At 40.6% G+C, this 15124-nt stretch overlaps 1 protein-coding gene across 8 annotated transcripts in view; it reads right to left on the bottom strand.

Annotated features, from left to right (window-relative positions):
- Positions 1–15124, bottom strand: part of IL1RAPL2 (interleukin 1 receptor accessory protein like 2) — a 432870-nt gene that overhangs the window by 155697 nt on the left and 262049 nt on the right. For all 8 annotated transcript variants that reach the window (XM_027687227.1, XM_027687228.1, XM_027687229.1 and 5 more), the window contains 2 exons: positions 13449–13635; positions 7952–8105 (listed from right to left, as the gene is read on the bottom strand). In XM_027687227.1, the coding sequence (XP_027543028.1) occupies positions 7952–8105; positions 13449–13635 (341 nt within the window). The remainder of the gene's footprint in view (positions 1–7951; positions 8106–13448; positions 13636–15124) is intronic.

Here is a 15124-nt window from a genome sequence, read left to right as displayed (position 1 = left end):
ACCCCCTTTCCCTGGAAACTGTGCAAACATCAATCACCCCCTTGCCTTGGAAGCCTTCTGCACAGTGATTTGCTGTCTGTATTAGTAAGTATGGGAGGGAGTTACAAATCATGGACAAACCAGCTTGCTAAGTACAAAATAGGGTTCTGAAGTAGAAAGTGCCAATATTCCAGTGTTCTCTGACTGTACTGCAGCAGTTCCCCATGAAGTTTCAGGGAGCAGAAGTTGGGTCTTCAGCTGGAAACAGCATATTTCTTGCCAAGAGGAGGCTCTAGCTACAACACTTGCCTGGGATACGATGGAGGACAGGCACCCCAGGCCATATGTCAGAAGTGGAGGGGACTGCCAAGCACTGGCAGTGAGCTGAACATTGTTCTTAGCAGGGAAAGAAAGGCTAAAGCTGCCAAGCCAGAAGAGGAAGGAAAGAAGGAAAAGCGTGTTCTTGGGTCCAACAGCTGCTGACAGCTTCAACACCGCTTTAGAATTCTTGAACCCTAAATAAGGGAAGTTTTTCATTTGGAGATGTGGAGCTAAAAAAAAAGAACTCTCTGGAAGGAGCATCTGTTTCCAGGAAAAAGGAGACAGCTCCAACTACAGCAAACACTTCCCACGCCCATCAGCACTGGACATGCAAGTATGTGAGGAGGAGCAGGTCCTGAAGGCCAGACTAACTCCCACCATACGCACGTCACCATGTTTTACCTTGGAGTGCTTTTCAGGCTGTTTCATCAGGAAAACTCACAGGCTGCTCTAGGCTTTCCTTGAAATATTTTCTGCTTTATTTGAGACAACAGGCTCTCTGACCCACGCTTGAAAATACAAATAAATAAGAGAGTGGGGAGCTAATAGTTCTCACCAGAGCTGCTGGCCAAAATCAGCAATTAAACACCCCTGCACTCCAAGCAACTCCCAGATCCCAGGGATTAGGCGAGATATTGAGTGCTGCCAGGAAATATAGTCTACATTTGGTGAAAATTTAGGCATTGAACAAGAAACATCCTGTAAAATATCAATTAAAAAAATTTTTAATAGGAACTATCAAAGCATCTCATTTTAGAAATGCTGAAAAATTCCAGTAATATACATTAGTAGCTATATGTGTTATTAAAATTATACAGCCAGAAATCAAATTAAAACATCTCAGCTCACAAGGAAGTAATCTGACATAACTAAATAAGAAATGCAAAAATATTGCAATATGATCTTTGATGTTAAAATTACATAAATTGAAATTAATGTTATTTTCACACAGTGCTCTAACTGACATGCTACTGCTTTATCTGATGATACAATGGTGGTAACAACAGCTATTTCATCCCATCTCCAAAGAAAAAGCTCTGGAGCTTAGAATATGAGGCAACAATGGAAGAGTGAGAGTGTGTCCAGCCTCTACCAGGACCTGGAGGCTCTGCCTTCTCTACAGAGTGCAATGCCAGGCAGAGATGTCAGAGTTAATTTGGGTACTAAAAGCCATGAAAACATATTAACTAGGTCTGCTGGAAAAGCTCCTTTAAGCTTAACTCAGGAATCCCTACAGACCAGAGCTCTGTGCAACAGGCATGTCCTTAGCACAGTACCTGTCACTGCAGAAAACTGCTGAATATGTTCAGTTTATCTGCTCCTATTCCTCAGCCACCTGCTTTTCTAACCTGTGTCTTATGCTGGCCCTGCTTTTGTGTACATCTACACAATGATATTCAGAGCTCAGTGACCTTTCAGAAATAAACTGTTTTTTTGGATAAGTAACTTTTTAAGCAACACTGAACCATTTCATAAATTCATTGCAGATTACTGAACTGCTTGTGCCAAAACACAATGCCACTGGGAGAGAATCACAATTACACGTTCTCAGATTTTTAAGCAAATACCAGTTCTATAAATCCCTTATAAAAGTCTGAATTCCAGAGGACATGTTACAGCTACAGCTCAGTTTAAATAAGCTTTTAATTTATCTTAACACTTCTTGCTTTGATTGTTCTGGAAACTGTCAACAGTTAAAAATGTTGTCAGTCAACATGTCATTTGTATGATTGTGGTGGCAATACTTTATCTCCTGTAAATTGATAAGGCTTAGAGTGCACTACAGAATACTGCAGGTGTAAATTTGTACTGATTGGCACCCAGCGATTGCTGCCAAGGTGTCACTAGACTTCCAACAATGTAAAACAGCATACCCAGTTTGCAGAGCATTAAAAATGTGCACAAAAGAAACTGCCACCGAACACTGGACATACTTTTAGCTCATATCCTCACTTATTTTGTGGTAGCTTCTCACTGTACATCCCTAGAGCTGCTGGAAAGTACAACTAATCGTTTGCCTTTCTAAATCCAATTCACCCCCTTGGCTTAACAATAGCAAATTGCCATCAACTGCTTGTGCTAATAAAGGGGTCCCAAACCCACAACCAAAATGTAGCAACAGCAGCAGGTGTAATTTGAAAAGTGAGCAATGTAATGAGACTTGAAAGAATTTAATTGAAAAACTGTGAGCAAAGAGTGAATTCAGGCGGAATCATTCAATTCATGTAGCCATGTGGAATAATTTGTCATTTACGATGGTCAAAACAAATATTGCTGCATAAATGACTTTTAGGAACAGCCATGCATTTTAGCAGCCTATGAAGAACATGCCAGAGTAGAGGTTGAAGGAAACTTGGAGGACAGGGTTGCTGGACGGAGTGGTCCAGTAATTCCTGCATGCCACTCCAATCCATCACCAGCACTTTATGAAGCTGGTCAGATGGCCACCTTCTGCTGTCAACCTCAGAAATAATTCACCAGTACAAGTTCACAAATCACCTCTTTTCACAGGCAACAGAAAGAACAAGGCAACTTTCCCACTAGCATAGCTGGCCATGGAAAAGCACATCCCTGCAAAACTGCCCCATCTGCCAGGGGACAACTGGGCCACCCCACGAGAGCAGGTTTTGCTCCTTTCTCAGGGGGGGTTACCCTTTCCCAAACCTCCAACATACATCCCCATACATCTTCTCAGCCTGTCTCCTTACAAATCAGTGGTCCAAAACAAAAAGAGAGCAGAAGCAGTAGGTAAACATAGCAGGTGGTTTTTTACAATTGCACCTTTTCACCCCTGCCGCTACTAAAATATTGCTGTGCATCAAAACAGAGTGAACTGGTTGGTAGGGCTGGGGAAAACAGAAGGCTGCAAAAATTGCCTTTTAAAACCAATGTGACTTTTTATGTTTGGGATTTTCTTTTTATCTGAATTGCATAATTGTTCTTCAATAAACACTGGCATTTAACAATACTCATTAACATGCTTATGATTGCTGATATTCCTGAACGGCTGTAATTTTATTAAAAACTAATACATTCTGATATTGTAGGTTATCTGTAGATTAACTTGATATTAGTGCATTCATTTTTTTATATGGGGGCAGTCTAATTTATTATCTAATTAAAAATGGAGTTTCTGTTACATTTTTAGGTTTTAGAACACTAGATCACAGTTGCTAACCTCACTTTTTTGTCCACAATAAGAAGCAAAGTGAAATTGTATCTATTTTTTTTTACACAGATTGAAGGGTTACATGTTATTTGCTAAGAAATAACACTGTTGTCATGTTTCCTCAGCAAAAAATGGCTGACAAGACTTGTTTCACATCTGTCTGCATAATGTAACGACCCCATGAAGAACTAGTGATGAAAAAGCTGTTTTGTTGACAATCTATTATTGTTAAATGCACCCAAACACCAAGATTTAGGCAATGCTCATTAGTGCTGTATTGTAGCTCAGGATTTTGTCCCTATAAATACTTTGTGTCAAAATATTTTTGTAATATATTCTAGGCTGCAAGCCTTGCCTTTACAACCCCGAAGAGTTACAGCCATTGAAGCCTTTTATTATCTGAATCACACTCAACCACCCATTAAGTGTTGCAGCCATAGGATAACACTGTCAGCCCCATACAGTACCCATGGGTTGTCCAACTGCCCCTTTCCACAAATGCCACCTGACCTGTTTGCTTTGTGCTCTGCTCACCTACTAATACCACTCAGGTCCCTCAGTCTTTCCTCCTGTAGCCAGACATCCCATTGGTGGCTTTCAGGTTCCATCTATGACTCCAGAGATTTATTTTTTCTTACAAATCTCACAGTTGCTTATACCATGACTTGGTCACAGGAGAAGAAGGGGAGTAGAACTTCCCTCCTACCTCTAACTGGCCCACTGAAATCTTCCGCTTGGGCCTGCAAAAGCAAGAAGGCAAGACAGGATCCGAGGAAAGCAGTGCCTGAGGACCAGCACACGCCACCCTTGGATCTCCCTGCCACAGCCACAGCCAGTCAGGCGTTGCACTGACACTTTGGCACAGAAAATTAAGGCAGCAGCTTCTAACAGCTCTAATGACATCACTGGAAGTTTGACGGATAACTGATAAGAGCAGGGTTGTGCCCCTAATCAAAAGTCTCTAGTTGAAATAAATCCTTAAGCAACACTAAGGATGAATCCCAAACAGACAGTCATGCTTCACTCAGCCCACCACTGCTCTCTTGTCTACTGTTAACTTTGATCAAGTTGCCTTGTGGGATCACATCTTCATTAGAGCTACTGCATTAGTCTTGGATATCATTAACTCTTACAATTACCTTAACCAACTGCGGGTTAAAATGGTGTTTCTGTCTCCTGCACCTTCAGATTTTCCTAAAATTTTCCGTCATTCCAACTTCTGTTATGTCAGCACTGCATTTATTCTGATTTCAAGTTTCACTCTTTAGATGCCCATACTGTATTTACCTAAGAATATCAGTTATTTCATCCTGTACTTACATAACTAACAGAATCTTCCAGAAGGGCTAAAAACCTCACGCACCAGATTTAATGCGATTTTAAGAAAGGGAAGATCCTTGTCTCACAATCAAGAGATAACTTAATCCACTTAACTGGCATTTCAAATATGGTGTACTTTAGCACGTGCCTGAAAGACTACAAGGAATCTAAGCCAACTTCCTCTCTCTCCATGGCACTGCAGCTCTCCTTGCTAGAGAGAGGTGTGGAGTTGCCCACTTCACTTTCAGAATAGCCCTTTAAAAGCAATTTCAGGTTACCACGGCTGCTAGCAGTGGCCAACAGTGTCTTTCTGTTCAAAGTCTGTATGTTAGAAGAACTCAGTTACGTGACAATAAATGCCAATTCATGCATGTCAATAAGTAACGGCAATAGAAACAGCATTACAAAGCTCCCACAGAAGAAAGCAGCAGGCAAGATCCTTTTCTCCACATCTTCGCTGCAGGGTAGCAGAGGCAATTCTACCCCAGCTTTGCTGGTAAGCCTTCAGCAGTATTTGCTAACAGCGATTTTAAAGACCAGTAGATTCAGCAGACTGAGCTCTGGACTCACTCTAGCTTCTCCTGGTACAATATATTGATGAGAACTCAATTGTCAGACAGATGAACAATGTGGCCCAATGCAACACCAATCCCACTACAAGAAAGACATGGGCTTACTGGGATGAGTCTGCGAAGGGCCTCAAAGGTGCTTAAGGGATTGGATTATCTATCACACAATGAGAGGTTGAGAGAGCTGGGGGGATTTAGTCTGAAGGCTCATAGCGACCTTATCTGTCTATATAAACACCTGGTGGGAAGGTGTAAAGAAAATGGATTCAGACAGTTCTCAGCGGTGCCCAGTGAAAGAATAAGAGGCAACGGACACACTACCTGTAATAACATAAGTTCTGTTTAAATATAAGTAAAATCTTTCTTACTGTAAGGGTTGTTGAACACTGGGACAGCCTTGCCCAGAGATGCTGTGGAGTCTGTATTCTCAGAGATAACCAAAACTTGACTGGGCACAGCTGTGGGGAGGCTGTGGGAGCTGGGGCTGCCTGAGCTGGGGCTTGGATGGGATCATCACCAGAGGTGCCTCCAACCTAGACCCGCACCAGCCCAGGGAGAGCAAACTCTCAGGATGTGTGTCAACAACTATACCAGTATGTAGTTCACTTTCTGCCTCCCATGAGACTTACTATTCAATAAAGTCCCTGACTACATCATGTACCTGCTCCCAGCCCGTGATCTGACCCACCCCATGACCCTCCACCTGGCTTGGCCAGCCACACAACACAAACAATCCTTTGCTGTTTGTTGTACAAGTTTTCCTTGACCTCTCCCCCACAAAGATCTAAACCCACATGCACGCAAAATTCACAAACTGAAACAAGACAGAAATAGGAGAAAGAAATTTGCTCAAGCACCAAGCTGTGAGATGTTTATGTGGTTCTATCTATTACATTTGTAGTTCTTGTCCATATTTTCAGGTTGTCATCTGCATAAACTTACTAGCCTATTTCAGCCACCTAGAGAGATTCAACCAGGAAACACATAACACCAGATATGTCTCCCAAACATTTCCATCTGGAAAAGGTGTTTACTAACATATGTGCTTTTATAAAATAAATGAAATTTAATGCAACATGAACTTCACACCAAATTACAAGGGGAAAAATCTGCTTCTCAAGCATTTTGCAAAACTGCGAACACTTACATATTTCATATTACATTTTAAATAATTCAGGTCGTAATTTTTTTAATAAAAGAAATAGTTTTAATAAATACTATAGCTGGTTTAGGACAAATTCCTTAAATTCTGAACTATGAATGTACCGCAGTGTTTAAATAATACAGGAACATATGACTTCTAGCAAGGTCATGATGAGAGGGAGAACATAGACTACCCTTCATGGGGAACTGAATTAAATGCATCTCATTTTCACTTTGTCAAACTTAGTTCAAATTCTAGTTGAAGACCAGCATGCTACTTAGGGTAGCAACTATCCACAGGGCAGGTATTATATCTTCATTTGACAGGTCTGGGGTCAGGTAGGTCGAATCAATACTGTAGAGATCTGTCCATGGTCAAAAATGGACAATAAGGAGTCACATGACATATGAATATGGCACACAGGGAAAAGAACTCATTGAAAATGAGGAATAATGATAAGAATAAAAAAATGGATTCCACCCAAAATAAAGGGAAGAACATATGAGAAATGTCATATGGACCAATTCAGTTTGATATAAGAAATTGGAATTCTACTTCTCATTGCTTTAAGTAGGGTCCCATTTTAATCAGTATGTTGAAATACAGTTGGGAAAATACCTAACCATTTGTTTATATGGTTTTGTGTGAAAGGCTGAAGAAAACCTCAACGGTTTTCAGATACTCGCAAAGTTCCACAGACACAGAAGGCAAAATAATAATTATAGATGTCATATTGTACAGTGAACTGGAAAGGGAACAGGATTATATTGGTAGACAATACTTTTTTACCCATCCATTTTTGGTACCTGGCAAAAAGAGACAGAAAAACACTCTTGTCTAGTACATATTACATGGAGTCAGAACCACACAGTGTATGACCTCCTCGTAAGCAGGTTACTTTCCCTTGACAGTCCAATGTTCATAACTTCATTCTTGAAATAAGTTGTGCCATACTCTTCACTAACGACAAACCCCAGACTGAAGCTAGAAGCTGACCACCATAAATTAAACCAAAGCTTAAAAATACGGAACAATCACTCATAAAAGAAAAAAAAATGGCTGAAGATGTCTCTTGTTTGTGTTTATTCTAGGACAAAAGCCTCACCAAAAGCCTGTTTTACAGCTTCAGTCAACCTTTCCTCCATTCAGCACTGAAGACCAAAGTGGAGTTTGAGTTAATTCCAGTGTATATGGAGGACTTAGGTCTGCTCTACCTTTTGCTCTATAGCTAGCATTTCCAGGTTCCGTACAGAGAAAAAGGTAGGAGTACTCCTCCGTGAAATTTTGTAAGATCTTCATATAAATTTTCCCGAGTTTTGGACTGCTCAGCTACTGGGATTTGCTTTGGACTTACTTCTATCAAACAGATTCACTGACATGTGAAACCCACTTTTTCTTATTATTTCAAAGCTTTTTTTTTTTCTATTGGCACAGAACAAAGATTCTTACCAGTAACCTTCAATTCAACTGTCCTTCGTATAAGCTTGCCTTCAAACTTTAGTTCACAGGTATAATTTCCTCCATCTTCTTCCTGGACCTCTTGAATTAAGAGAGTATTTCCCTTCTGAATTACAACGCTTCTCCACATTTTTGGCTTACATTCCTGCAGAAAAAAATCCATTGCCAAAATTACTTGGCTTGTACAACATAAGACAGTGTTGCCTGATCAGATTTTCAGCATTATATACACAAGTAAACAATCACCTTGATATATTTTGCAATTAAAATTCAAATATAATTTCAGAAAGCACAGAGATCTGAAACTGGAATTAATTCAAAGGCTGGAATTAAACAGAAATGTTTTTAAGGTTCAGTAATTCCTACTGTATCACATGGGTTGTGTTTAATACATGGTGCCCTGAAGCAATGGTTAAGTATCTTCTCTTTTTCTTGATAACAACTGCCAAGACCTCTACTTTAGGATAGACCACTAAAATACATCTCTGTTTGAAGGGGGTAAGGGCAACATTTGTTAAGAGTTAGCCTGGAGGCAAACTTTACACATAGTCCCAGGCTAGAACCATTTACCTATAGAAGCAAACAGGAAGAGCAGTGGTTTTGTGAGCAAGAGAATTAAAAAAGCTGGTTTCCTAAGCCTTGTTTCTCATCGCTGGCTTCTCTAGCACCTGATGAGCTCTGATTCAGCTTTTCCCCACCACTAGGCTCTATGTAATATCACTCCCACATGTGTCCTCTGATGCAGAACATGGTACTGATGGCCTGCAACTCCCATGGACTTCCCCAGGCAGTCCTTAGCTGTTGTTTGGCAGATTTCGGTTTGTCACTACAAACTGTGGTCCTACTGGAACAGCATTTGAGTCCTTCTGTATAGGGTGTGATACAGTGCCAGAAGAGGCTCTCCCTTTCCTAACAAACCATATCCTTGCAGGCAGATCAGTCACCTTCCACATGAATTGTACTCATGATGGAATAGTTCTTGGAATGCTCTGAACTAAAAGCAGGGGCTCAACCTAATTAATGTCTCTTGAAAATGGCACCTTAAGATTATATACTTACTGTCTCTAAATATCTTTAACATCAAGCCTGTTCTGCCTGCAACAAAATCACACTTTTCTCAATTCTCTAAAGCACTCAGTACTCCTGACAGTTCTGTACCCAGAGAACACAAAGCAACATAGGGCCTGAGTACCTTCAATGTCCCTCTACTCCCTCTCTCAAGGTGGAAACTTGGAATAAGCTCTCAGACTGCAGCTAACAGTCTTGCATCACTTACATCGGGCTCAGCAACTTCAGAGACTGGTGACATGCCCAGACCTATGCCCCATTTTCTGCTCGTCTGCAACAGCAGTGTCAGAAACAGAGAAAACAAAATAGAACAAAGCTTTCTCTTAAGAAAACAACCAAACAAGAAAATACGTCAACATGCAAATATATTGTATCACAGCAAGAGATCAGAATGACACAAACATAAATTTTTCATGAAATTCCATGTGCATTCCAAATCCACGTCAGATTCTAAATCAAAGGATAACAACAGGGAAATAGAAAGAGAGGACTGAGAGCTTCTGGTCTTGCACTTGAAAATGGAGCACTGAAGAATTACCCCTATCCCTAGGTGGCCAAATCCAGTTACAATGTGGACAGCTTTCAATTTCTGAAGCTGTGCAATACTACTGCAGGTAACAGAGTGATCTGTTTCCAAAGTACAGCCGTAAGGGCAGCGTAATCTTGCCTTGCATGTGAACTTTAGTTAACAGCAGTGATAGAGAATGATTAAATCCAGATCCTATCTGCTGTGCTAAGAAGAATCAGAGCTTATTTTTGTCACTAAATTGCACTATCATCGCTTGAGATTCACGCAGGACACAGATCAGAGCCAGGAAAGGCCATTGAATCCTTTCTGATTTGTGCTCAATATTTTAGGTCTATTGAAAGGTACATCAACCACCTACTTGGAGTAACTAAATTTGAACACTGGGCAAAGAATATGATTCTGTTCTCTTCAATCCTAATTTAGAAGGAATACAATTCCCAGAACACACAAAGTAAGCATATTTCAGATATGCACCTTTTAGTGCAGCACTGAAATTCCCTATTATGTGCTATCAGTTTTATATTCTCTATTTTTAAAAGTATGGGAGCAAAGAGATGGAAAATACATTTTTATATGCCTTATATTTTTATATACTACATGTTTGTAATAAGAAGGGCAACACCTTTACTACTACAGAGATTAATGATTTAGCTCAAACAATGTGCTGTTATGTTTTTACAGAGAGAAACTCTTCTGGTGAATTATACCACTGATTTCCTAATTATTTCTTTTTGTATCTACTTAGAATACTTCATATCAAAAATTATTTATAAGCCTTTCTTTTCCAAAGTTCAGCTAGTTAATTTGTCTTCTACTAACTATGCAGGCTTTATAAAAATATGTTGAAAATGCTTGTTTATATATTTAATACACAAAACTAAAAGCAAAAAAGGGGAGAAGCTGGAAAATCGTAACAATTTGCATTTTAGCAACAAAAACAGCTGAGAAACAAACAAAATTCTAACTAGTCTTCATACTGGGAAAACAATGCAGATTTTACTGTCAGAGGTGTGCTAATTTCTCTAAAAGGTAAGTGCTCAATCGTATGACTCGTTTCATAGAATCACAGAACAGTTGGGGTTGAAAAGGACTTTACAGTTCAACTCATTCCAACTCCCTGGTCATGGGCAGGGACACCTTCCACTAGACCAGGTTGCTCCAAGTCCAATCCAAGTTGGTACTGAACACTTCCAGGGATGGGAAGTCCACAATCTCTCTGGTCAACTTGTGCCAGTGCCTCACCACCCTCACAGGGAAGAACTTCTGAACACTTCATCTAAATCTACCCTCCTTCAGTTTAAGGCCATTCCCTTTTGTCCTGTCACTACATGCCTTTGTGAAAAGTCCCTCTCCAGCCTTCTCATAAAGCCCCTTCAGGTACTGGAAAGTGCTCTAAGGTCTCACTGAAGCCTTTAACCAATTAATTATTCTTTTCTGCTTTTGCACTATGTTTACCTGCTAGAAGAATCTGAAAGTTTCTTTCTAAGCTTATTTATTCTCCTTAGATATCTTAAATGTTTTTTTTGGTTTTTTTCCCCAGTAATTAAGTTGTGCACTATTATGCTCTGTTTCTCTTCCTTGAAATGTTAGTGGCAGCACCTCAACAACTCTATTTTTCTAGGATAGATAACAACTACCCTAGAAATGTCCTAAATGTCCTTCACCTGACATTTTGATTGTTTTCACAGCCCTTCCTTCAACCCAGTTGTAGAAAAGAGATGATGGAAATGGATTAAGACTCCACATTCAAGATGTAATATACCTTTTTCCTCTGCCAGTTGATTTTTCATGAAACTCTTAAATCCCATTCATTCAATCATGCCTTGACACATTCATTTACTTCAAAAAAATACACTTCTTGTCAAAACAGTTTTAAGAGGCATAACAGAGTTCTGTATATACCAATGGCATTAATTGAGGAAATCTTTAAAAATAAATATTTCATGCAGTGTAATTCTAGCCAGAAGTGAAGTTCATACTACTGTTAAAACAAATCCTCACAGCAAATGTTTTATTACTTACCGGGTGTGCATGGGAAAAATCTATTCAGGCATAATTAAGAGCATATTTAAATTACAGTTAACTATCTGTAAATTGATGCAATTATTGGCTCAGATTCATTAATCCCTCAATGCAGAGAAGCCTTTTGGAAGGCAGAGTGAGTCCTGCACACAGTGGGCTTGCACCATGACTGTCCTGTCTGATGGTATTTCATAGGTCACAAGCCCAAACCCCCTGACTACCAGTGAACTGGCAGGTTCTCCTGAACACAAGGGTTTCTCTTTTCAGACAAGGGTATAAAGAAGGAACCTCGAGGACTTCCTTACATTTATTTATCTACTGTTCTCTTTCGGGCAACTTATGTTCCCTGCCTGGATAAAAGTCTTCTCTAAGTATTTCAGCAAAACGAAAAGGGATTGCCCCCCAGTGCCTCTGGAGCAGATTTACACAAGAAGATGGCTTCATGTACACATCAAACTCAATCTCCAAGGTAAAGGGAAAAAACTTGAGGATCCAGTGTGCTATGACTAGACACAGATGCCTCCTTCAGAAAGCAAGGGTCAGATCATAAGCAGAGTATCACTTTACACTATTGTCTGGGGGAAGGGACCTGCTTTTTGACACTCACATTGCCTCACACAGAATGGTCTGAAATCCCTGACTGTGGTTTGTAGGGGTTACCCCAGTATTCATCATATTATTTTGCAATCCAAGTAATTATATATTTTCTAGTAACTGGGCTTTTGAGTAGGCAGACTTCTTAACACAATACTCTCTAGAATATTTTTCTAAAATACTCTCTAGAATATTTTTCTAAAACCCTGTTCAGGAATAAGTTTCAAGGGACAACCTGACATACATGTCAGGTTGTATAACATCTGCATAACATCAATATTGACATTTCACACTGCTGACCTTCCTGACTCATTTCCAGATAACACAGATTTTCTCTAAGAGCCAAACTGATAGCACCTTATTGTTAATTATGGATAAGAAGGTGTATGTAGGAGGTTATCCCACTAATGTCTCTTCTCATTATTAAGGCAGACTAAAGGTTGTCAACTTTGATTGTTTCACCATCATCACCAAACCACATCAATTCTGTTCAATTTCAATCACTGTGATGACTTGTCAGTCAGCTGTCACACTCCAGCCTGGTGTCACACAACCTGTGTGTGCAGCCAGACAACACGTGTGGGTGTATAGGACAGACCCTTTCATTCCCTTTCTTGGTCAGTACAAAGCATCACTGGTGTGGACCTGCACATGCATCTTACTTAGACTGATTTCTGCTCCATGACACCTGAAGATTATTCCTGCCAGACTATTTTTCATTGTGTTCTTGCAGAAAATGAGATCTTCAGTGATCTGGTGTTCAGCAATACTTAGGCAGATAGGGCAAGAGGCAGCTTCTCTTTGGTACTCTCTTTTTTTCAAGATTTCAGACTTCCTCTGCAGAGCCAGGAATTGGACTTGATGATCCTTGTGGGCCCCTTCCAACACAGGATATCTATGATTAACTAAATACATATATTTGACATATGAACATCACTGAAGATATCCACCCATATGCTGAGAGAAAGAGCTTCAACGGCTGAAAGAAAATTTTGTTTACACTAACAGTAGGCTATGGCACACATTTTGTTACTACAAGACAGAACATGTGAGATTTTTGTAAAAAGGAGAAATAAATGACAATTTTATAATTGCTCTTTTCTGACACAACCTGCTAAGGAGGAAAAAAACCTGCTGCTCTGCACATATTACTTATTTCACACAAGATAACTGTCTTTAAAGAATGTTATTAAGGTTGGCAAATCAAGCACTCCAAATTCAGCATTTAATTAGCCTGTAGTTTCAGCACAAGAACAATGAGTCGTCAATAGTTACCTTGTACCACACCACATCTGGCTCTTGACCGGCTGTTCTGTAATCCTCAATATCAGGACAGGAGATTGTCTTTCTCTTAGTGACTTCTGATTTTTCCAGATATCTGATCTTGCTGTTGTAGCAAAGCCCAGATTCATTCTCAGCTACTGTCAAGGACATGGACACCTTCATGCAATACGTTGAGTTTCTGCAGGAACAGAAAGATGCTTTCATTTATCCTACCTTCTTTCTACTGTGTTTGTTTCAACACAGTAAGTTTCTTTGTTAAGTTCTCATCTTCACAAACACTTGAGGGACAGATTCAAATAGTGACTGTCATGCTGTATCTTTCCAACACAGAGGAATTACAGAAAATGTAAAGGCTCATTTCTGATTTACTATGAAGACTATGCAGAATCTTGCAGAAATTTTGTTGACAAGTGATCCAACCCAGCACAGCAGCTCTTTCAAGCTTGCAAGTCTTTGAACACAGGAACCTGTTGGCATCTCAAATATCGGCCAGGATACACTGTTCCATTTCCTCTGTGTGTCCCACACAGTCCTCCTCACCCTCATTCCCTCTCACCATCAGGAGATTTCACCCTAGTACTCAGTGCTGCATGTTTGAGAAGAAGGGTTCTGATCTGGGTGTTAAAGCACATCATGCAGGAAGGGATTTCTCCCTCAGAAGGAACTGCTGTACAAAATCCTACAGCACGACACTGTGGTGGGTCGACCTGGACCAGCTGCCAGCCACCCCTACACCTGCTCCCTCACTCACCCTCAACAGGATGGGGAGGAGAAAATAAAATGAAAAAGCTCACAGGTCAAGATAAAGACAAGGAGATCATTCACCAATTATTGTCATGGGCAAAACAGACTTCACTAGAAAAAAATATTTTAATTAATTGTGAATTATAATAGGTTGGTGGTAAGAAAGATAAAAAACTAAAACGTGTCCCTCATCTTTTGTTTCCTCCTCTACCCTCCCTCCCTCGCTGATTGGTGCAGGAGGTGGGGATGGGGAGTGGTCCATTTATAACATCCATTCCTCCCTGTCGCCTCTTCCTTCTCACATTCCCCTGCTCCAGCATGGATGCAGCTCCTGTCCAGAAAACCAGCTCTCCAGAATCCCTCTCTGGCCACAGGGACTCAGTGCCTGCTGGGGCCCAGGGCACCAAAGAACCCTGACAGCTACATCCAGGAATCAGATTGCTACGCCCAGTTTTTCTGAATATCAAGGTAGAATAAACACAACCAGCTCAGCTGCCATGCTGCACAATCAGGAAAACAGGATTAAACTAAATTCCTTCAGCCTTGCAGCTTTAACAGAGCTATAAGACACACAATAAACCCCACAAACCGGTGTTTGCCATGGTGTTACTGGCACTCTGCACAGGATGGCTGCAGCCCAGGCTGCCAGCTCTGCCCCTCACTCTGTGCCACAGCAGGCTCGGAGAACAACCCACAATATAATGGGGCTCCTCCTCCCGTCATGCATCATCTTGTCATTTTAACTGATTGCACCACAACCAAAAAAGCCAGGAGTAAACCAGTCGTGCTGGGTGGTTACTCCCATCGAAGGGAGCTGTGGAGAGCTCTGGTGGGAGGTATCTTGGCTTTGCCACTGCCTCTTCCATCACAGCTCTGCTGTAAACTGATTTAGCTGAGACAAGAGGGTGCCCTGTGCACCCGGG

Source organism: Neopelma chrysocephalum, unplaced genomic scaffold (genome assembly GCF_003984885.1).
Source record: "Neopelma chrysocephalum unplaced genomic scaffold, ASM398488v2 Primary Assembly neopelma1_73b, whole genome shotgun sequence".
Classification (NCBI taxonomy): domain Eukaryota; kingdom Metazoa; phylum Chordata; class Aves; order Passeriformes; family Pipridae; genus Neopelma; species Neopelma chrysocephalum.
Note: the sequence above shows the minus strand (reverse complement) of the source record. Positions and strands in the feature narration are given on the sequence as shown.